General features: G+C 38.6%; 1 protein-coding gene across 3 annotated transcripts in view; it reads right to left on the reverse strand.

Moving 5' to 3' along the window:
* Positions 1 to 22683, reverse strand: part of SUPT3H (SPT3 homolog, SAGA and STAGA complex component) — a 255503-nt gene that overhangs the window by 127047 nt on the left and 105773 nt on the right. For all 3 annotated transcript variants that reach the window (XM_066314686.1, XM_066314688.1, XM_066314685.1), the window contains exon 3: positions 793 to 877. In XM_066314686.1, coding sequence (XP_066170783.1) covers positions 793 to 877 — 85 coding nt within the window. The remainder of the gene's footprint in view (positions 1 to 792; positions 878 to 22683) is intronic.

The following is a 22683-nucleotide window of genomic DNA, read 5'->3' on the forward strand; positions in this document are numbered from 1 at the left end:
ATTTGTTAGTTCTGCATAATGTCCATTCCCACACATGCTGATAATTTCATTCAAATCACAGATTCATTAATGTTGGAAAAGACCTCTGAGATTATCAAGTCCAACCATCAACCCAGCACTGCCAAGACCACCACTAAATCCTGTCCCTCAGCACCATATCTTTTAATGGCTATAATAAGAAAAATACACTTTTTATTAACCTACAGGTGGCATGTCACATTGTACCTTTCTATACAAAGGTATAGTCATTTTTCAGATGGTAAATTCATGCCATGGTGTAAAATGCCATGATTTATTTCTTAAAAGGAGCTGTTGAACTTTAATAAAATACAGACAGGTTCAAATTTAGAGTTGTTTCTGACAGATGTGATTCAAAACAATCTCATTTATATAACACTTTCATTGGCTTTCAATATATTAAAATATTCCACATTTTGGTGCTTTTTTGACAGAAATCAAAAAATATAGAAGGAATATTAAGACATAAATCCTGAGCAAATAATGCATTAACACAAAAAATAGAACACAAAAAAGACAGCAAAGCAGTATTCAGAAGGATAGCCATTCCTTTTCTTCTTAACAACTTAAAAGCTTTTAACTAAAATCCCATAAGCTTTCTTCCCTGGGTTAGGTGGGGTTACACATCTGGTTCTACACATCGAGGCCAGAGCATCACCCTCCATTTCTGTTTTATTTGTTTCTAAACCCTGGACTTAGTGGTCATTAGACCATGAAAATATCATGTGGATTGAAGGAGTTTAAGACTATATGGTATTTTGCCAGTTATCTTACCAAATTTATCAGCTGAGTGTGGACAATGTCTTCCACCAGAACTGCAGTTTCATGGAGTGGCCTGCGAGCATCTCCCAGGGAAAACCTGAAACAAGGAGGTTTATTGCAAAGTTATGTAAATTAGTTAAAAAGAAAAGAAGTACTGGTCTCCTGAGAGATAAAAATAAGAAAATATGAATAACAGCAATAAGGTTAATACACCTGTATGTACAGAAATGGATCACTAAGTCTGTTGCAAGGATTATAAACCAAAGTCATGTGGTTAGTAGAACAAAGGAGCTGCAAGAATGTACACTAAAGTATCTGTGGAGACAAAATGAAAGACCAAGGAAACAGAGGAAAATCCAGTTTGCAGGAACATTTGTGTACACTCCTCCTCGCTAAACAACTCTGGTAAACTTGTAACAATGGATGAGGAGAAGACTGATATACTCCACTTCTTTGCCTCAGTCTTCACTGACAACCTCTCTTCCCACACTTCTCTGGATGATCTTAAATATCCTTTCCAACCCAAAACGTTCTATAATTCTATAACTGTAGGACAAAAGAGCAGGCAAAGCTGCAGCATGTGCACTGCTAATTCTGCATTTTCAGCCCCCTTTGTTTACAAAATTACCAAATAACTATTTGAAAAGGTAAAATGCCAGCAGCTTTTTTATCCCAAATGTAAATGCTGTTGCTATGATGTGGATGAAAGAAATCAAGGGAAAACATTTTTATACATATGTGTGTGTGAGGCTCCTAAAGTCTGCACTGCAACAAGAAATGGCAGGAGGTGATAAAGACATTATTGTGTTCATATAATATCACAAACAAAAGGCAAGGTGAGGCCAGCAAGCAGTAAAAAATGAGGAATTGTGACAAAGGGCTTTGCAAGGTATTTTTTCCTCTTCCTACTTTTTCTTATACTTCTTTTTCTGCTATTTCTTCTTCTCTAAAATATACCAGTTTTACATCACTCTAGATAAAGACAACTCCTATATTGTTTAGTACTTCCTCAAAACACTCCTGAGAATAAAACATTTTATCTCCTCCTAAAGTTGAGTTTTTAAAATTCAAAAATTTTACAGTAAAATATATGCATTGTAAATCAAATAGCGCAGGCCAAGAATAACACTACAGATTCTTATAAAAAGAGTGAAAATTTATTTACAAGCAAGACTGAAATCTTTATAGGTGACTGAATATATCAATTATTTCTTTATGAAAATATTAGTCTGCCTTGCAATATAGTGAATCAATATTTTATCTATAAACAACTAAAAATCTCCATAATAGGGTTCTTTTCCTTTATCTAATAATGAAATTATGTCCAGTGGTCTGCAAACAGCGTTTCAAATTCTAATAAATAAACTAATTAATTAATTAATATCAGCCTGATATGTGTAAGAGCAAAACAAGAGCTGCTCAGGAAAAATCTGAGCATAATCCACTGTACTAGACTAGTCATAGTATGAGGAAATTACACTCTTGAATTTGTCCCTTATCATTCGTCTCTCTTGTTGGGACTATCAGCATCTTAAAGACAAATGAGCACAAGTCAAATAATTTTTTCTCCATTATGCAGGCTGCATATGTACATAGATTAGAATGTCAAGCACTTCTTAATACCATAGGGACAGCACAGCAACCCATCCAGAGACTATTAAATATCTTATAAACTGAAAATACATGGACATGATATAGGAAATATATCAAAATATTTATTATCATAGAACATTGGAAGATTAAACAGTATTTAAACCATCACAGATTCAAAAAAAGTGCTCATGCAGGAGCTCAAGTTTTTGCTTTTTTCTTTTTTTTTTTTAGCAGTAAGGTTTGTAAGTAATTTAAAATGTCAATTAATAGTTGTTCTTAATCAGACAGGGTATATCAAAACAAGCAGAAGTTACCACAAACATAATATACTGTCATTCTTAACTGTTTGTCTTCTATTTTTAAAAGGTAATTATTCTTTCTTTTTAAGGCTTCAAATACAAAATAAATCAACAATGCAAGACAGTAGTAAACACCTGGTGTCCAACACAATCAGCCTGGACATACATTCCTCATGGTCACGGTTTTACTCACCACCCTAAATGTACAAATTAAGGGGCTTGAGGTTTCTCTTCCGAAGACAACAAAGTGCAAGAAACAAAATCTGCTTTTGAGGCAAGATGCTTCAAGACTCTACATTGAGCTGCCCTCCCCATCTGCATTCAGAAATCTCTCTCACAAGTAATTCACTGTTCCCCAAATGGCAGAAGGGGCTTAGTAGCTGCAATAAAGACACAGTGCATCAATCCAAAAGGAGACAAACATCAAATCTTTTTGGTCCATTTTGGTGGACCGCTTAGGATAAGGGCCAATAGCTTCAAACCGAAAGACGATAGATTTAGAACAGGTACCAAGAGGGAATTGTTGTGCATGAGGCTGCTGAGGCCCTGGCACAGGTTGCCCAGAGAAGCTGTAGCTGCCTCATCTCTGGAAGTGTCCAAGGCCAGGCTGGATGGGGTTTGAAGCAACCTGAAATAGTGGAAGGTGTCCCTGCCCATGGCAGGGGCTTGGAACAAGATGATCTTTAAGGTTCTTTCCAACCCAAACCATCCTGTGATTCTGTGATAACCAGAGCTGATGCTGAGACATGAAGAAAGGTTAAAGTCAACAGCACTTCTTGATTTAATAGAAAATCAAGTTCCAGATGCATCTACTTTCTTCCTCCCTCACTTCCATGCTTTCTACCTCCCAAAGCTATTTCTATCTCAGTTTGCCTTCACTGTTTTCCCACGTAGCTTCTGCCAGCTTCTTTCCCACACACAGAAAACTAGATACTGGCATGGTGGTTTCAGCAAAAAGTAAAAACCACCACACCCACCCACAGCCGCTTCCTTTTTCTTTGCAATGGATCCAGGATTTTCAGACACTAAAATAAAAGTAAAGCTTCTATATTCATTAATTGTATTTGTATAGCATTTGATATGTTTCTTGATTCTAACATGCTTTTAGGATAACATTATTTAAGATACCAAACACAGCCTTTTTTTATGTGTTTCTGCTACCAGAGATAATAATGAAAAATGCACAAGTAGCTTATGACTTTAACTCTTTCGGTTTTTTCCTTCACTTTTGCATTGCACCTCTCCACAGCAGAATAAACACTAAACTACAAGTCAGATGGCTCAGATTTTTCCAAGTTGCAGAATGCAAAGTAGTTAAGAACTAAAAGAAAACATTTTAAAAAAAGACCCCCAAATTTGGTGCCCTTGATTCTGGGAAGTGAAGCTGAACTTGATGCTTTAATATAAGTTATGAATTTCATTTCACATGTGCTTTGCTTTTATGGTTCACGAGAGTCTTTTAAAGAACCTTCTATTCACTACACACATTAATAAGTCTTCCTATGAAACACATAAAAATTATGTTGAAAATAAAAAGAAGAGATGTTTCTCCACAGGTAAATACTGAAGAGAAAATATATCAAAATACAACATTAGCAGGGCATCAAAGCAGTAAAGTATCATGGAAGACAGTCCTGGTAATAGAAGCATCAACCCATTAGACATGTCTTATAATAACAAGGCCTTCTTAGAAGATCTTATTTCAAAGGTTTGTCTGTTTTAAGGAAACATTTTTACAAGGGGGGATCAGTTTACCCAGATTTTCACAGGAGGATTAAAATAGTAGCATGGAGAAAGAGAAGACTGCTGCAGCGCTTTTATTGTTTACTTTTAGCTTCTATTTCTAATTTATTTAAGTTCCTGTAATGATGTTTCCAGGCTCTTCAAAAGGGTAAATGTCCAAGCCACTAAGTGCCTACATGAAGTATCATGGTACTATGTGTAAACACACGCTCATACTTGGCACATGCTAAGGTCCAACTGCTGCTCATGGTGCAGAGACTGACATTTATAAGAAGTTCAAAATGGGTAGCTACAAAAATAGATAAAGCACTTTCTGCTATACTTTGGAGGGGTTTAAATGCCTGAGAAAGGTATTGAGGCAGGCAAGGCACAGGCTTAGTTCAAACACCCTGATGCAGGGCTCTCCAGGTGGCCAGACCACCAGGAAAGTAGACTGTGGAGACAGAGAACTGCTGCAACCTCCCGTCCTCCACAGCCCTGAAAAGCTGTCCTGGCCAGAAAGGAACTATAACCAGGGTAGCTGGGAGTGCACTGAGCTAGAATAAACAGTTTCCCTCACTGGGGTTTCTACTGAGTTCACACCGTAACAAGGCTGCCCCAACGCATTCAGAATTTACCACCTCAAGGGAAAGTATAAATGTAGCCAGGTAGCCTGGTGGGAAATATGTACTACCTTTTTTTTTTTTTTTTTTTTTTTTTCCTCCTTTCTTCCAGAAATCTTTAACAATTCTTCTTTTCTGTTTCTACAAAATGGATGAGTATGTGCCCAGGTGGGCTAGAAGGCCAATGGCACCTGGCATGTGTCAGCAGTAGTGTGGCAGGACCAGGGCAGTGATTGTCCCTGTGCTGGACATAAGTGAGGCCACACCTCAAGTGCTGTGTCCAGTTCTGGGCCCTTCACAACAAGAAACACACTGAGGGTGGGTGGAGCGTGTCCAGAGAAGGGCACGGAGCTGGGGAAGGGTCTGGAGCACAAGGCTGAGGAGGAGCAGCTGAGGGAGCTGGGGGGGCTCAGCCTGGAGAAAAGGAGGCTCAGGGGAACCTTCTGGCTCTGCACAACTCCTGACAGGAGGGGACAGCCAGGTGAGGATCCCTCTGTTCTCCCAGGCAGCAAGGGACAGGATGTGAGGAAATGGCCTCAACTTGGGTTCTAATTAGCTACTAGAATAATTTTCTTCACAGAAAGGTTGGTCAATCACTGCAACAGGCTGCCCAGGGGAGTGGTGGAGTCACCAATCCTGGAGATTTACAAGACTTGTAGAAGTGGTTCTGAGGTACACTGGTTTAGTGACTGACCTGGCAGTGCTGGGTTAGTGGTTGGGCTCAATGATGCTAGAGGGATTCCATGATCCAAACTGCCATAGGGCAAGCACATACTTCGGCCCTCAGCACAGAGGTATTTACTTACTCCTGCCTACAACTAGACTGGGTCTGTGGATCAGGTATTCATGTATCTGCCATGCCACAGTGACCTGGGAGATGCACACTGTATTGTGGGAGTGTAGCCCATGACCTGGATGAGAGGTTTGGGATACACATAACAATCTGGACATAAATCTGGGCTGCATTTTGGAGACACCAGAGGATTTGTGAGTTGGACCAGGAGGTCCACAGCAGCTGCTGGGAAACCTGTGGGGTTTGTTTGTAATACCCACTTGCTCTGTGTGTCTCTGCAGGTGAGGACTGAGCTCTCCAGCACAACTGAGCTTGAGACTACTGGATTTAGCAATGACCAAGGTGTGAGTGCTCTTCATATACAGAACCAGCTGATTCATTGTGATCAAATCTAAAACCATAAAATCACAGAGGAAAAATCAGCTAGCAGATACATTCGAACTGGGTAATATGTAGGCTCACATCTCCTCAGTACTGTAAGAACACACAGCAAATTTCTCTTCTGTCAGCTGTTTGGCAGGAATGCACTTGGAATATGCAGCATATTAATTCTCACAGATGTTTCCATATTATAAAAAAGCGTTCTCTGAAATATATGAAATATTGGAAGCCTGACAGCCAGTTTGTGACAAAGAAAATTAGTTTTACAGTACTAGGCATAAAAACTTCCAGAAAACTTCCAGCAATTTGAACACCTAAAGGATAGGCACTGCAATTGACTGTAAAACAGAAAAAAACAGCTTTGGAAAATCAGTAAGACAATATCTTGAAATACCAGAGGATATCGACTGTAAAGACAAAGATAAAAATGTGGAGATCAGGTCCCTTAAATGACAGAAAATCAGGAGATTCCTCTGACGAGCATGGGAATGAGGCTGTCATTGCAACAGACAACTGTAAGAAAATAGCATAAGGATAGTACCTTTTTCAAGCTCTCAAAATCTAAAGATAACTCCTGTCTCTGCTTTTTTTTGCCATGACTGCTGCTGAATAAATTAGGCAGAAGACTGAAAAGAAAGAGATGACTGGTGCCAAACCAGAAAATTGATCAGACACGCACAGGAGGACACACTGTACGCATAGTGGAAGAACAAAATCCATGAGGAAGAAACTTCCCTCAGTAAAAGGATGATTTCAATAAGGGAAAGAGAGATAAATAATGAAGCCTCAAAATAATTTTCTTTTTATGTTAAGATATGTTATATCGGAGAGAGAGAGGTGAGGTTGCTGTTTTGTAGACTTCACTCCTTGCTAATACTGTCTGTAAACTTATTGAGACATTAATTTAAAAAGCAAACAATCTGACTTGCTATATTGCCTGAGCTTATGGGAAAAGGGAACAATCTAAAGTACTGACTTTAAGTAACCAGCAGTGTCTACCAGCACTACCTGAAAAAGCACTGGAACTTACATCACTATTTATATGTTGGTCTCTCATCAGGTAACTTCCACCAAAGCCCTTTGTTGTGAAACCAAAGAAAGAAAAGTTAATAATTCCATCAGAGTTCATAGCTAATATATTTATAATGGATTTATCTGCTTGGATTAATAAAATCAAGTATGCAGAGGTTTCATACAACATGCTGAGCACGGCTAATTACCAGGATTTAGTGAAAGTATGACATGCAGAGTCAAACATCTCACTACCCTGATGATGTGAACAGCAGTAACTCCCCACTTTCCTGCTTCCACAAAGACTAGAGATGCTACAGGAAGTTACAAAAACTTATTACCACCTATTTATGCAGCAAGTGGAAACATCCTACTGCCTTATTTCCTACTGCTTTATTAAATGCTATGGTATTAACTATAAGAATTTGATTATTAAATTATTGAATCTTTACTAAAAAAACTCAGCTAAAGGAAAACACTTTTCCTCAAATGTGTATGGAGTGAGAAGGGCAAGTACAGGAAGAACCTGAAATGTCAGATACAAAATGGGGCTTTTTTCAGTCTAAAATTAAACTGTAATGGTGTCTGGAGATATTGGAAAAGCATAAACAACAAGAAGAGAAACATGACATAATATCATTTAATTATTCAAAAGTACATAGTGAGAAGTAAAGAGATAAAATTTAGAAATGGAACATTTAGAACAAATTAGAAGGAAAACATCTGAAAACAAGAATTAAAACCCTCTGTAACCATCACAGAAGGAAGAGAATCTTCTCTGCAGGAGGCACAAAAAACTAAGCTTAGCCAAGAACTGGGGACGGGTCTTGTGATGCTAAACAAGTACACAAAAGAAATCTTGATTATGTGAATTAAAATAATTTAGAAAGAGATAAAACCCCATTCTACTATGGCACATCATCTGCAATTCTGTGTTTGGAGTCTGAAATAAACTTCACTGATACTTACAATAATTAAAATTCTGAAACCAGGAAAAGACTGCATGATGAATAATTATTTTGAGCTTATTGAAAACTTCATAATGCTTTCTTAATGGTTCCCTGCAGATACTTCTTGATTACCAGGGAGGAAAGCATCATCAAAACAAATCATTGCCCCCTTGAATTAAGACTGAAATAAGGCAAGACCTTTGTTAGAACAACTTTGTTTACCTGAAAATGTAAGTAGTTTGTTTACACCCTGAGTTTTTAAATGGTGAGGTCTGCCATGCAGCAGGATTAACAATGCCTAACATCCTGCCAAATGAAAAGTCCAATTCTTCTCACAAAAAGACAAACCCTGCCCTCAGTGACGCCACTATAAATCAAGAATAACACAAAATCCTCAGGGATAAATTTCAGAGATGCTGAAGTCTCCCAGCTCCATGGGAGGTCATTCTGTTTTGACTCAACAAAGTGTTTTAAGCATGAACCTTCTGAATCATATTCTTAGGCTCATTTTGAATGCTTAAATAACTTATGGAGACAAAATAATATCCGACATTTTCCCTTAGAAAGGGCAACTTTTGCTAATGTTCCTTTACACCCACTTTGAAGCAGGCAGTAAGAAATGTCTAGCCAATCTTTTCCTTAATAAACTCATCTACATGACTGCAAAATCAGTCTTGCAGGCCAGAAGAAGGGAAAAAAGGGGAAAAAAAGAAGATACCACTTCTACTCCATGAATCACAGACCAGCTGAGGTTGGATGTGTGGAGACACCCAGTTCAATTCCCCCACTCAAATAATTTCCTCAGAGCTGTATCCACTTGAGTTTTGACCTTCTCCAATGATGGATACTCCACAACCTCTGCACAAACTTCCCACATCCCTGGCCACACTCAAGTAAAAAAACTATTTTCTTTATTTTTAAGTGGAATCTCCCGTATTTCAATCTGTATTCAGTGGCCCCTGTCCCATCACAGGCCACCATTGAAGGAAGCCTGGCTTTTTCTGCTTTACTCCCTCTTTATAGACACTGCTAAGATTTCCCTGATCCTTCTCTTCTCCAGGATGAACTGACCCAGCTCTCTCAAGCCCTGCTTGTATGAGATACTCCAGTCCCTTAAGCATCTTAGGGGTCCCCCACTGGACTTGTTGTAGTATCTCTGTGTCTCTCTTGTACTGGGAAGCCCAGCAGTGGCCCCAGAGATCCAGATGTGTCTGTCCAGTGCAGAAGGGAAGGATCACATCCCTTACCTGCCTCATGCAGCCCAGGGTGCTGTCCACCTTCACTACTGCCTCTAGCCTGTTCAGGTGCCTGGGGTTATTCCTGTCTCAGGGCATTACTTAGGATTCCCCTTCATACGGCTTCATGAGGTTCCTGTTGGCACATTTCTCCAGCCTGGTCAAAATGACAGCAGCATGACTGGATCCATCAGCCACTCCTGGTTTTGTATTCTCATCAAACTGCTGTGAGTGGACTCACATCATCACCCAGGTCACTAATGAAGACATTACACAGTGCTGAGCCCAGGATCAACCCCGGGGATCATCAGAAGCAACAGCCCTCCAGAAGGACTTCACACTGCCAGTACCAACCCTGGGAACACAGCCCTCTGTCCATCCTTTTCATCAGCTTGCATAAGAGGATGTTATAGGAGAGAGGGATGAAAGCCTTGTTCAAGTGAAAGCAAACAAAACTCTCTGCTTATGCCTCATGCACTGCACCATTATTTCATCACAGAAGGCTGTTGGGTTGGTTGTATGATTTCCCCTTCATAATCTGACAATTCTAAATCACTTTTGAATCCTTAACAAGCTCAGAAATTATTTCTAGGATGACTTGCCAGGGGTCAACATGAAGATGACTGGTCTATCATTTCCCAAATCCTCCTTCTTGTTCATTTTGGGGACAGAAATGGAATTTTCTTCCTTCCACACCTCAGGAATGAACTTCCCCCAGTTGCCATGACTTCTCTTCACAAGCAATATCACACATAAAATCAAAGCAGGATCCTGTATATTATGTCACTGGAAGAGCAACTATGTAAATTAAAGTCTGATTTCAATCAGAAAGTGTAGGAATATTATCTGCCCTTAAACTTTTATGACTACTGTTAAGACATGAAAAATGATTTTGTGTATATAAAAACACAACTTAGAAGATACATATGAGTAAGAGGTTTTTTAAGTACTTTTTCCTTCCCCGTGGTCAATATGCAAAATGTTGTCGATTTTGATGCAAGATGCTACTTTCAACAGACTATTGTAGGTAACTATGTTTCAGAGTGAATATGGATGAAGTCCATCCAAACCTAATTTTCTAAGTTTTGCTAAAAGCTCTGCAGAATAATCTTCCTACATATGGTTTTCACTGAACCAACTTAGTTACTGTTTGTAAACTGTGGTATCCACAATATCCACTGGCTGAGGAGCAGTGTCATTTTGTAAAATAAGTAAATGCTTGAATTTGGACAATCACATCATGTAGGTGCTTTTAGAAATCCTGTTATTAATGAAAAAAAAATAGACTTCACCCTCTGGAGCATTTTTTTCTCTTACATTATAGTAAACACTTTCTAATGCTAAAAATCTGCAGATTAGTCCCAAGGCAAAACTGTGACAACACCCTTTTCAGTGAGTGCCATTGTGTCCTCATCAAAATAAACCAAACTCTAACAGTTAAGTGTCTTAAACATAAATTAATTTTACAAATCCTTATGATTGGACAAAAAAAATATATAATTTTGTGGTGGTGCATGTTTTGGATTTTACTTTGCTTGTTCTGTTATATGAGTTATTTCCAGAAAGTTTAATGTAAAATGGTTTGTTGTTTGTACCCCCCTCCTGTTCCTTTCCCCTTAGTTCACTCCCAAGTTGTTTGTCACATAGTCATTAAGTGTCAATCATTAGTTACATAACCCTCTGGTCCTGTCAGTCACTCTGGGGCCTCTCCCTGCATCCAGAAAATTCCAAGAGAGGCATTGAGTGATTGGGCAGAATCAAGAGGGTCCCCTCCCATTCGGTTATGATTTGATGTTGCACCTGTATGTCATGTTCAGAGTCACTCCTTGCTTTTCTGTTATTGGTTTGTTGCTGTACCCATCCCTGAGATCCACCCCCCATTTATAAGTTGTTCCTCTCACATTCTTGGGGTCTCTTCTGACACAGAGCCCTGGGGTGAGAATCCCCCTGATCCAATAAACTCTGTAGCCCTGTCTCCAAAGAGTCCTGCCTTTTCACTCCTGCATTCACCATGTCCCTGGTTTTGGTGAGCCAAGAACCCCCAGTGTTGTGGTGCCAGGGCTGGCCGAGCTGGGCGACACAGGCAGCTACAAAATAATTTATTCCAGTTGTATAACATAGTATGTTCCATTTGCTCATTCATGAAGGGTTTCAGATTCTCAGGAAACAAACAGGACAACTGTCTTTCTCCACCATGCAGACTGGACTATGATCAGTCACTTCTGCTCTAGGAAAAAGTTCATCGCAACAAAATACCCAAACCCAACTGGAATTTAACAAAGCCAAGCAAGATGAATTTTCAGCCTGCTGTCAAGAGGACAGGGCAAAAAAGTGATGAGGCTAGCAGGAAGTCAAAACATCATTTCATTGTGTGTGTATATATTATAAGTGTTAACCAAATGTGGAAACCCCTTGCTATTTTAAATCTAGATTAAAACCACAAGACAATTTATACTAATCCACAAGATAAAAACATAAATGAGGATGAATGTTTTATGCTAATTTTTAGAGAAATAATATTATTATTTTTTATATTCTCCAGAACTTCAAGGCCACTTTTCATTGTTTTAAAAATTCATGTCACGATTTTATGAATGAGATGTGTGGGTGTTGAATGATGATAATTATATCCAATTCTCAAACAACACACTTCCTTATCAGATGGTAACATGTTTTATAACATCAGTTTTCATATTTTACTACCCTTCCTGAAGTCAGTGTCTGGAGAAGGGAAGCAACTTGTCCATTGTGGTCGGTGTCAGAAAAAGCAAAGTTTTCCCCCTGGGCCTCCCATTGCCAGGAGGGTAACAAGTGCTCTACTGACAAATCAGGCTTTGCAAATTAGAGTTATTTTAATAGTAAATTAGCAAATTAAATTTAATTTTAATAGCAAAAGAAAATGCTATGAAAAGTCCACCCATGTATGCAGGGAGCTTGTATTTTCATTATTTCCATTTGCAGTACTTATGTGAGAGAATTGATGCAGTACTCACTGTAATAGTGAGGAGAAATAGAAAAAGGTGTCAAAAACATAACCTATCTGAAAAATATGGAAATGTTTGAGACCAAAAGAGGCTTAAAAATATCAGCATTTCTCATCAACACTGTAAAACCCAACTATAAAATAATATTCACAGTATTCTGCACTTACATTTAAAAAATCTATTCTATAAATAACAAAACTACTTTAAAATACTCAATACTACTTTTGGATCAACAGTATTCAGGGATCCTAGCCTAGACATACGTACTTTAAATTACAGATAATGACTTTGGGGCAGAGCCTTCTACAGCTATGAAGCACCACAACCCCGCAAAACTCAAAGCCACTGTGAGCTGAGATTACTCTGTGTTATGAGTGAACCTGTGACTCAAAAGTAAAAACTATTTCCCCACTAGGCACAGATAAAACGTATGCAGTAAGAGGAAAAGAGGAACAATAATTAAAATATAGAATAATTCTTTCATATTTGGGTTAGTTTGGTTTAATTTAGGTTTAACTTCAGGAATTTAGTTTTAACTTCAAGAAATACTGAACACACCAATACTCTTACTTTTTTGAGAGTAAAATTCTACCATAAGATACATCAATTTTACTGGATAGGACAGTGCTTTTAAAACTTACTTTATTTCAGAAATCAAACTATGCAACCTTCTCCCTAGAGTAAGAAACTGGAAGTTCTCTGATAAAATCTTTTCTGGAAAGTCAGGGCAATTTCATATCAATGGTGTGCTCTTTTTCCTGCTTTCAAATGGATTACTTAGATGTTTTAAAATGTTATAACCCACAATAATCTGTTCCAGGCACCAACGAAAAGGAAGAAAAAAATTACAGAAGTCAAGATGTCGCCTGGAAGCACTTTATGGCAAACATTATAAAGATAACACAGAGCAGAGAAGCTCTGGCTCAATCCATTATAAATACCCCATTCTTCTTAAAATCACAAAAATGTATTTATAGTAAAGAACTCTTACAGGCTTTTTCCTCCGAAGACTTCATTTAAGCACAATTTTGCAGAATTTTTGGAACAAGAAAAGAAGAGATTTATAAAATATTGATGTTTTACAGTCACCCCAGTCTTGATCTACTTGCTACAAAAACAAAAGCAAGGACTTTGGAAGACGACCACATCCGTGTCTGCTAATTATACTTTAGTTTTTTATTTTGTCCAAAATGAGCTGTCTAGAAGCTAGACTGAGTAGACACTAAATCATCACTTAGAGAACTAATGTCTTATTAAAACACAAGTTATTCTTCTTATTTTGTTACGAGTATATTTTTAAAATAAATACGTGATATTAGCAAAAAAACAAAACAAAACAAAAAAAAAACCAACCAAACCAAACCAACAAAAAACAATGCAACACTCACTAAAAACACCAAACAAAAACCCCAAAACCCAAATCCAAATGGGCATAGGGACAGAAGATACCCCTGTATACACAATGTACAGATGAACCCTTCTTTCCCCTATGTCCAAAGGACAGTGCAGATGTTTGTCCTCTCTGCTTTCAGCCCAGGTTCTCCCCATGACTTGTCCAAGACCCCCCACGACCTCCCACGACAGGGGCAAACTCGGACACAACAGGCTGCACTGACTGCCCGATTTTGCACTAAAATTATTAAATAATCACTTTGAGTGCAGGGATGAACAAAAGGAAATAAGAAGCAGCTTTCTTGAGTTTCGCAAAATAAATTGTTTTCTTCAATGAAAAGTGGCTCAGTGGAAAGCAGGAAGAGGAAGTTGTCAATATCTGGGCCTTAGAAATATTTTCGCATAAGCGAATTAGGACTGAAGCGAGAGCACTTCACATTCTTCACTAAAAATTTAGTGCTCAAATATATGAAAAGCATTTTGTTCACAAAGTAAAGAAGCAAACCTGAAAGTACCAAATATTCACTGTTTAATAATAATAAAATAACACTAAAAAGAAGGATGTGAAGTTATATATAGTTTGACATTAGTAAAGAATAAAAGACAAAACAGGGGGACAAGTGGCATTCTTGTAGGGCTCAAAGGAACGTCCCAGGGAAAAAAATCAGTTAATTATTTCACTCTACTAACAGTTTAGAAGCAGTCAATGTAAAGCACAAATTGGTATCCATTTAAATTTGCCTTTTTAAAATATTCTTTTCTAAACTTTCTCAATTAAAAAACAGATGAACACAAGCTGTGCTCATTTGGGTGAAACATACATAACTTGGTGTTTTTTGACAAGCATTTAGATTTAAAAAACTGGAAATCTGGAGAGAATTTACTATAAAGTTACAGGTGGTTTGAATTAATATTAATACACAGATTATTAATTTAAGAATTTCAGGCAGGTCAAATAGAGGCAAAATCTGCAATCAAATATAGGCATTTAAAAAGTTGGGGCTTTTTGTTTGGATCCTTTTTTCTTTGTTTTTTTTTTAATATACAGTTCACCCAGCATTATGCCCAGTACATGAGTAAAGCAAACCATTACCATGGATGTTGTATTTTGCTTTCTTATCTGTATCTGCAAAACACAATGTGAAATGATAACAGGTAAAATCCTTAATCCCTCATTCATCAAAACAGACAAATCAGGAAAAACGAGTTTAAAAAAACCCATATCACAGTCCAAAAATCATTCCAAGTAACATTTTTAATTACTTACTCCATATTTTTATGACTGCAGAAGAAAAAATTCTTGAAGAGATTAAATACATGAGCAGTATCCTAAACAAAACCCACAGATGCTCAGTGTCAAGCAGCTTTTAAAAAACCGAACTTCCAAAACAAGAATTAATCTCTATGGACAAAAGTGAGGAGTTGACATCCTCAAAGGAATGATGTTCAGCATCCTATCTCCTCCTTCCTCTTCTTCCTTAGGAGCCAAGGGACCAGTGACTGGACTCAGGGAAAGAACAAATTTTCCAATAGAAGCTGTAGTTTCAGTGAATCAGACACTACAGAGGGAAAGGCAAATGTAATCTTTGGTATCAGAACAATCTGTTACAGGAGAGTAATTAATGTCTCCATTCTGCAGTTAATTGAGCGCCCCTCATTTCCTTCCTTTCAGTTTTAGAGAGGAAAGAGCTTGACCTGCATTCCAGGGTATCCCAGAGTGCCACAAAGGAGACACCCACAAAACATTAAGCTATTCCCTGGTATTTTTCCTCTTTAAAACACCCTGACTGTGCTTCTATATCAAGGCACAGTTGTTGCTTCTTAGAGCTGCAGCTTGGCATCTCTGGCGAGCCCAGCAACGGTGCTCGTGGTCGGGATCTGTGTGGTCTAGGGAAGCTCTGCTTCCTCGGAAATGTGTGGCATCAAACAGAGTTTATTTAGAGCCCAAGTCTCTCGGGCACACTATGTAAGTTTATTGTTTATCCCTCGCCGGGGAAGTCTTCTGAGGTCAAGGTAAGAAGCGAGAGGTGATATTTGATATGAATGTTCCAGCACACGTTATGTGGTCCATGGCTGCAGCAGCCCCACGAGCACTTTGCTGGTGGTCCGTGGAGATCTGGCCAGTGGAAGTTGCTGGCTTTCCCTGTTTCCAGCTGCTATATCATATTTGATGTATTTTTAGCCTCACTTAATATTTTCCTAATATTCCTTTTCCATGTAAGCAATTAGTGTGGTTACCAGGGATGGCAGCAGAAGTGGTATTTGGCTGCCAGGGGAAGAAGAGGTGGTCCTTCAGCTGAGCACGGGAGGAGAAGCACAATGTCCTTCTCAGGAGGTGACAGAAACCCACCCAAGAGCCATGGTCTCAACACCTCCACTTCTCCATTCACCGAAGTAAAAAATTATTTGTTCTTTTTTCAGAAAATTGTGCTGAATATCACTGAGAAGGAAGGAACAAACCAACAAGTAGCACTTTTTAGCCTTACAAAAAAGGCAAACAAGGTATAAATGGGTTTTAAAAATACATGGCATTTCTGACCTTGAGTTTTGCAATTCATACATTTCTTTAAAATCTTAGCACCTGGAGGTAAAGTACAAATTTCAGTAGTTAATTCACTAATCTAAAAAGAGAAAAAATGTCTTCCAAAATACATTTGGCCATGACATAGCAGAATTGTGCTATTTTAATGTTTATTTTTGAAAAAAAAATTGAGAAGTTTCTAGTATTTAAATAATTTTCCCTGTTAGCCTCCACTGCCTTAATTAATTTTGCTTACTTTCATCTTGCCTTTGACTAATCAAAAGAGACTTATCATATCAATTGGAGACAATTTAAATAATACTACATAAAAATATTAAATGGTGAAAATTTGCTGAACAAAGAAAAGTCTCTTTTTATACTTTAAAAATTTTCATTCTTATTTAATTATCCATGAAACTACACTGACTTCAATTTGCTCATGAAGGTCCAGCTGAGAGCAGTCAGTTCCTAACCGTGCAGGCACGGTTTACATTACCTTTAAGGAAAAAAAAATTCAAATATTGAGAAGTCACAATTTAAAGTATTCAGTTTCTGAATTCTGGTCACTCAGAATGATGCTCATGAGTGAGTGACTCTCTGTTTTAGGAAAACAGTCCCTGGAGACAGGGATTTTATGTATTTAAAGGTGTCCTTGTCTCCCTTTGAAATTCAGCAGAGTTCAGGCACCTTACATCTCTCTCCTCCTCCAAGTAAGACAGGAGTACTTTTTACTATTTCCAAAAGCTTTTCCCTGATGCCTGGAAAACACCAAATCCCTTATTGGCTTTAGATGTCTGTAAGATTTCAGTAGAGCAGTCTCTCTGAATCGCTTTCCAAGACTTTGCAACTGAGGGCCTTCCTAAACCTCAGCTTAAGAAGGATTTAGGGAAACTAAATTTGCTCATCAATGCCTGACAGAATAAAACACAAAATTGCCTGAAACTGGATGGAAAAATCACTTCCATGTACAAGCGTTTTCCTCCCTTCCCTTCCCCAGAAGCTTAATCATCATCTAGTGGTTGCTATTCTTCCATCACTTTGACAGAGAGCAGACCGTAATGCTTAAGAATTAAGCAACAAAAATAATAAGGTGAGGTGTTTTTTCTTTCTATTCAAAATAACCCCATTCACTTGTATATGTATATCCTGACTGGCAGGAACTTTTTCTGGCATCTGTCCAGACAGTTTAAGGAAGGTAAGGAGTGTAAATATGATTTTAGAAGTACATGAAGATTTCTTTCTCTTTTCTTCCCTCTCCTTTCCCATAAAGCCATTATCTACAACGGTAGGTATGGAATAACACCAGTCTTGAAAGCTCAGCCCATTAAGATAGAAGGAAATGCAAACTGCATGGAAAGCTGTTTTCTGGAACATACTGTTCAACCATGAGCCTGCTTTGTATGTTCAGGAAATTCTCATGAGTTTTCTTAATAAAAAAAAAAATTACTAAAAAAAGATTTGCTGTAAATATCTCACAAGCCATGACAAAGTACCTTATAAAATATAACTATTCATAAACAGTCTAGCCTCTGGAACTAAAACACACTGACACTTTCTATTAAAAGGTGCTTAGTCACGGTTCACTAAATATTTACAACGAATCATTTATTCTCTAATTTCATTGACTTTACTATCGTTAGCAAAAGTCAAGAAAACTTCCTGCATGTGTGTGAATGACTTGTGTATGTAAACCACAGCTCCCAAAATCTTTTTTATGGAAGTAGAAAGATCTCCACATTATACAAGTAGGTCCTCCTCTTCTGTCAGAAACTATCTGCTTAAACTTCCAATTCAAATGAATTGGAACTAGAAGGCACAAGAGTAAATGAATATCGTATCTTATGGGACAAAAGTGAAAATAAAAAGATACAGTTCCCCAAGTTCTCCAGCTCCTAATTTCTATCAGTAAGTTTTCCAGCCAAATCCTGGCATCCCTTTTCTGTCTTTTTCTCTAAACCCAGCCAAGGAAATAGAAACTCAGGCAAGGAGAGGGTGAAGGAAAAGTGAATTATGCAGCATTACAGAGCTCATGTTATCACAAGGCAATGTCAAGATTTGAACTACTGGTATTGCAAACACTTCGTCAACAGACAACAGGAAGTTTTCTGCTTCTGTTTGGGTGGGGATGGAATGAGAGACTTAGGGTTTCTCTTCTAGGAATGTGATTGAGTTGCTGATCAAGCAAGGGAAGCTATAAGGCTTTGCAGGGAAATAGGGTGCTTAAAAAATAAACAGATATCTGCCAAAAATTGCAGGCTTTAACACTATCAGAAACAGACAATGTCCTACACTCTGCACTAACAAAACCATGATTCTTTCATGTGCTTGTCAAAGACAGAAGACTGTAAAACACCCTAGTTTATCTTTACAGGGGAGGCTTACACTGAAGCTGCCTAATGGTGTTATGTGAACACCTACACCTGAATAGATCCTCCTTATCAAGGAGTTATTTCTCCTAACCCTCAAACCTTCCCATGGTTTGATATCATAAATTTGCATGGTAATAGCAAGGTTACTGTTCTCCTCTTGCTGACACCATTTGGAATCACAGAATCAATCACGTTGGAAAGACTGAGTCCAACCATTAACCCAACACTGCCAAGCCCACCACTAAAACATGTCTCCAAGTGCCACAACTACACATCTTTTAAACCCCCCAGGGATGGTGATTCAATCACCTCCCCGGGCAGCCTGTTGCAATGCTTGACAACTGCTTCTGTGAAGAAAAATTTCCTAAGATCTAAACTTCCCCCAACAGAAGTTGAGGTGATTTCTTGTCCTATCACTTAAATGGGAGAAGAGGTCAACTCCCACCTGGCTCCAACCTCCTTTCACAGGCAGTTGTAGAGAGCAAGAAGCTCTTTAAGCCTCCTTTTCTCCACGCTGACCACCACCCCCCCATCTCCCCGATCTGCTCCTCATCAGACTTGAGCTCCAGACCCTCCCACAGCTCTGTTCCCTTTTCTGGACACACTCCAGCCCCTCAATGTCTGTCCCATCCTAAGAGATCCAGAACTGAACCCAGGATTTGAGCTGTGGCCTCAGCCATGCCCAGCACAGGGGAACAATCACTGCCCTGGTGCTGCTGCCACAGGCCAGGTGCCACTGGCCTTCTTGGCCACCCAGGCACACCTGGGTCATGTTCAGCTGCTGTCCCCAGCATCCCCAGGTCCTTTTCCACTGGGCACTTTCCATCCACTCTTCCCCAGTCCGCAGCACGGCAGGAGAGAGGTTGTTGTGACCCAAGTGCAGGACTGGACACTTGGCTTTGTGGAACCTCACATAACTGGCCTCACACTGTTGATCCAGCTGGTCCAGATTCCTCTGTAGACTCTTCCTGCCCTCCAGCAGATCAACAGTCCCATCCAACTTGAGTTGTTTACAACCTTGCTGGGTGTATGCTTGATCTCCTTGTCCAGATCATTGATAATAGTGAAACTGGTCATCTGACACGAAAGAAAAACCCTGCACCACAATTTTGTGGCTTTCATACTAATCCTTCCTCTTTTTATGGTAACACATATAAGACAGAAAGACCAGAAGAAACCAGGAGCACTTCTAGCTAACACTCTAACCTCCAGCTGGTAAAGGGAGAAGTTCCAGATAACGTGCATCAACCCATACTCACAGGTGCCATTTTTTGAGCTCTGCTTCATAAAGACTAAGACATACTTGACCACAAAGGCTAAGCAGATAAAGAGGCTACCAGTGCTTCTCTCTGTTAAACTATTCCATTGACTATCTCACTGTTAAAAATATGTTTTGGTTTTAATATTAATTTACCTTGCTTCAGTTTCCAGTCAGTATCTATCCTACTTGTTGGGAGATTGTGTGATGCATCAAGAGGTTCAGTCAATGCAGCCACTGGAATCCTGACAGCAACTCAGTTAGACAATATGGGCTGGGTCAATACCAGAGTGAAAAGACCACATCTTTAGGCTGCACAAACTCCAAAAGGATTTTGGACCTCTACAGTATGAGAATTGGACACTGACTGCGAACCCTTCTTCTGTATGACTACAGACCTGAGCTTTCCATGTTCATGGTGGCCAAGCACCTTCTGACATTCTATTTTGTAAAACACAGAGTGAGAGAATAAAAAGAAATTATGTATGACTTGGGATCATTCCAACCACTGTTTTCACAATACCCCTCTATTCCCAAAAGCCAGACAGGAGTATTTAGATTAAAACACAGACAGTTCACATGAGTCCACCCATCAAACAATCAAGATCTGATACTGCCCCTACCATTACTTCTGATTCAAAATAGATCTCATGTAATTTGTCTGTTAGCTATACTTGAAGCTACCTCACTTGACAAAAACTAATAGCATTTAGTCTTTACTGTCCTTACATATGATTTTAATTCTGAATTTCTTTGTATAATAAAACAAGCAGGAGCATTTTACTTAGGAAAACACCACATAGGAAATATGGTTATATGACTTCAGATGGCTTTTCACCAATTAAAAAACCACAAGAGAACTGCTGGTGAGATTGATTCATGTGCAAACACAATTAATATACAATCACATCCCTGTATTTCTAGTGCATTCTTATATTCCAATTAATGGAATAGCCACACAGGTAAAACTGAAAACCCAAAGGAAACTTCGGCATGGATTATCATGTTGAATGTGGGGAGCCATGATATTTCAGTTCAATAAAAGAATATTTTGAATCACCAATTAAAGCTCTCATATATAAGGCTTTTTAAAAAAATCATTACAGATTATGCTTTTAGCAAACAATGAAGCTGATTATACTGGTTTTTAGCTGGCATAGCAATAGTTCTAAAATTTTCTTTTTTCTACTTCCTATGTCTTCTAAACTCAGTTATCACATATTTTAACTTCCCTTTCCTTAACTGCATCACCTATTCTTAACATTGAGGGTACCTCTTAAAGTCAGTCACTTCAGGTACTACAGATACCATTCTCAGTGCTTGCAATCTAAGATGGATGAGTTTCTACAATTCAAAAAATATACTCAGTTTGAAAATACATCAACTCATGTCTTCCAGAATATGATTTCCACTGCAACTTCAATCCATGCATATACAAATCCAGCGATACTAAAATATGTATTAACTTGCTAAAGCCATATTTGAGTGTTAGATGTTTGTATATAGCTTGGAAAAATCGGAATAGTGGCATTAATCTATATTAAAAAATGCAAAACTACAGAAATCTTCATTAAACATTGCCAAAAATATACCTTACTAAAATTAATATAGGAGAGGAGAAAAAAACTGTCTCAATTATTGAAGTTTTGCAATTACTGTTGTGGTTTCTCATGTTTATGAGGAACAAGGCAGGCATGAGCTCCAGATATCACACAGACCTTTACAACAAGCAAAATCAAATCAGGTTAGATGAGGATACAAAGGGGACTGTTTTGCTCCTTTCCTGACTTGGTTTTCATCCAGCTGGTACACTCCAAAGGCCTTTAATCTCTTAACTACTGTCTCATTAGCATCTCTACAGAGATCCAGGGTGTTTGGAGTATCTGGGAGCCTTTCATGTGCTATGAGCTGAAAAGCCTGATATGAGAAACCAACAAGCCCTAACAAAGTCAGCCTTGGCACAAAATACTGTATCATTTTGAGTTTATAACATACAAGCACCTTGTTCCCATGCCTGGCACTGCAAAACATTGTAAAAGAACCAACTTGCTGACCAAAGCCGTAAAGAACAGATATTCAATACAGAGTGTAAATGCCTATAATCACTTCACCAGAGGAAACACACTGACAACCCACAGGCCTGAGCTCTGCTGGAATACCAGGGAGGAGCGGGCACTGTTATAAAGCTTTGCAGCAAATACAATTCAGGGGAGATGTTAAAAGTTCTTGAGAAACCTCTTTTAAAGCTCTCAGTGAAGAACCCACTAAGTAAATATGCCCTGAAGACCATTTGTGTGTTCTTGGTCTTTACTCAGCACAGGAAGATCCCCCTTCCCCTTTCAGCTTTCTGAAGACTCCCAAGATTATTCAAAATGTTTGTTTTGCTTTAAAATACCACCTTTGCAAAGGGAAATCCATGTGGCATCATGTGTGTTCATTTGAAAAATGTTCATTGATAAAATGAGTTGTAACATGATTTTTAGGCAATGGTATCACTGGGGGTGAGACAACAGAGTCTGTGCTGCACTCTCAGGAAATTTCTTTAAAATCTTAGGAGAAAATTTGTAGTTTGGGAAAGGAAGTGGGAAATGCCACTGAAAAGTCCTCTGTGTGCCAGCCAGAGCTACAGACTGCAATCCTGTCACCAAAATACCCCCTTGCACTCTTGGGACTGAAACTCCATTCTCAGAAGGGAATCAATCGTCCAGCAAGGCTCACACTGCCTGCAAGGATTAAACTTTTCAAAATCAGCTGTCAGGAAAAGCAAAACTC

The sequence above is a fragment of the Sylvia atricapilla genome, chromosome 3, assembly GCF_009819655.1.
Source record: "Sylvia atricapilla isolate bSylAtr1 chromosome 3, bSylAtr1.pri, whole genome shotgun sequence".
NCBI classification, from domain to species: Eukaryota; Metazoa; Chordata; class Aves; order Passeriformes; family Sylviidae; genus Sylvia; species Sylvia atricapilla.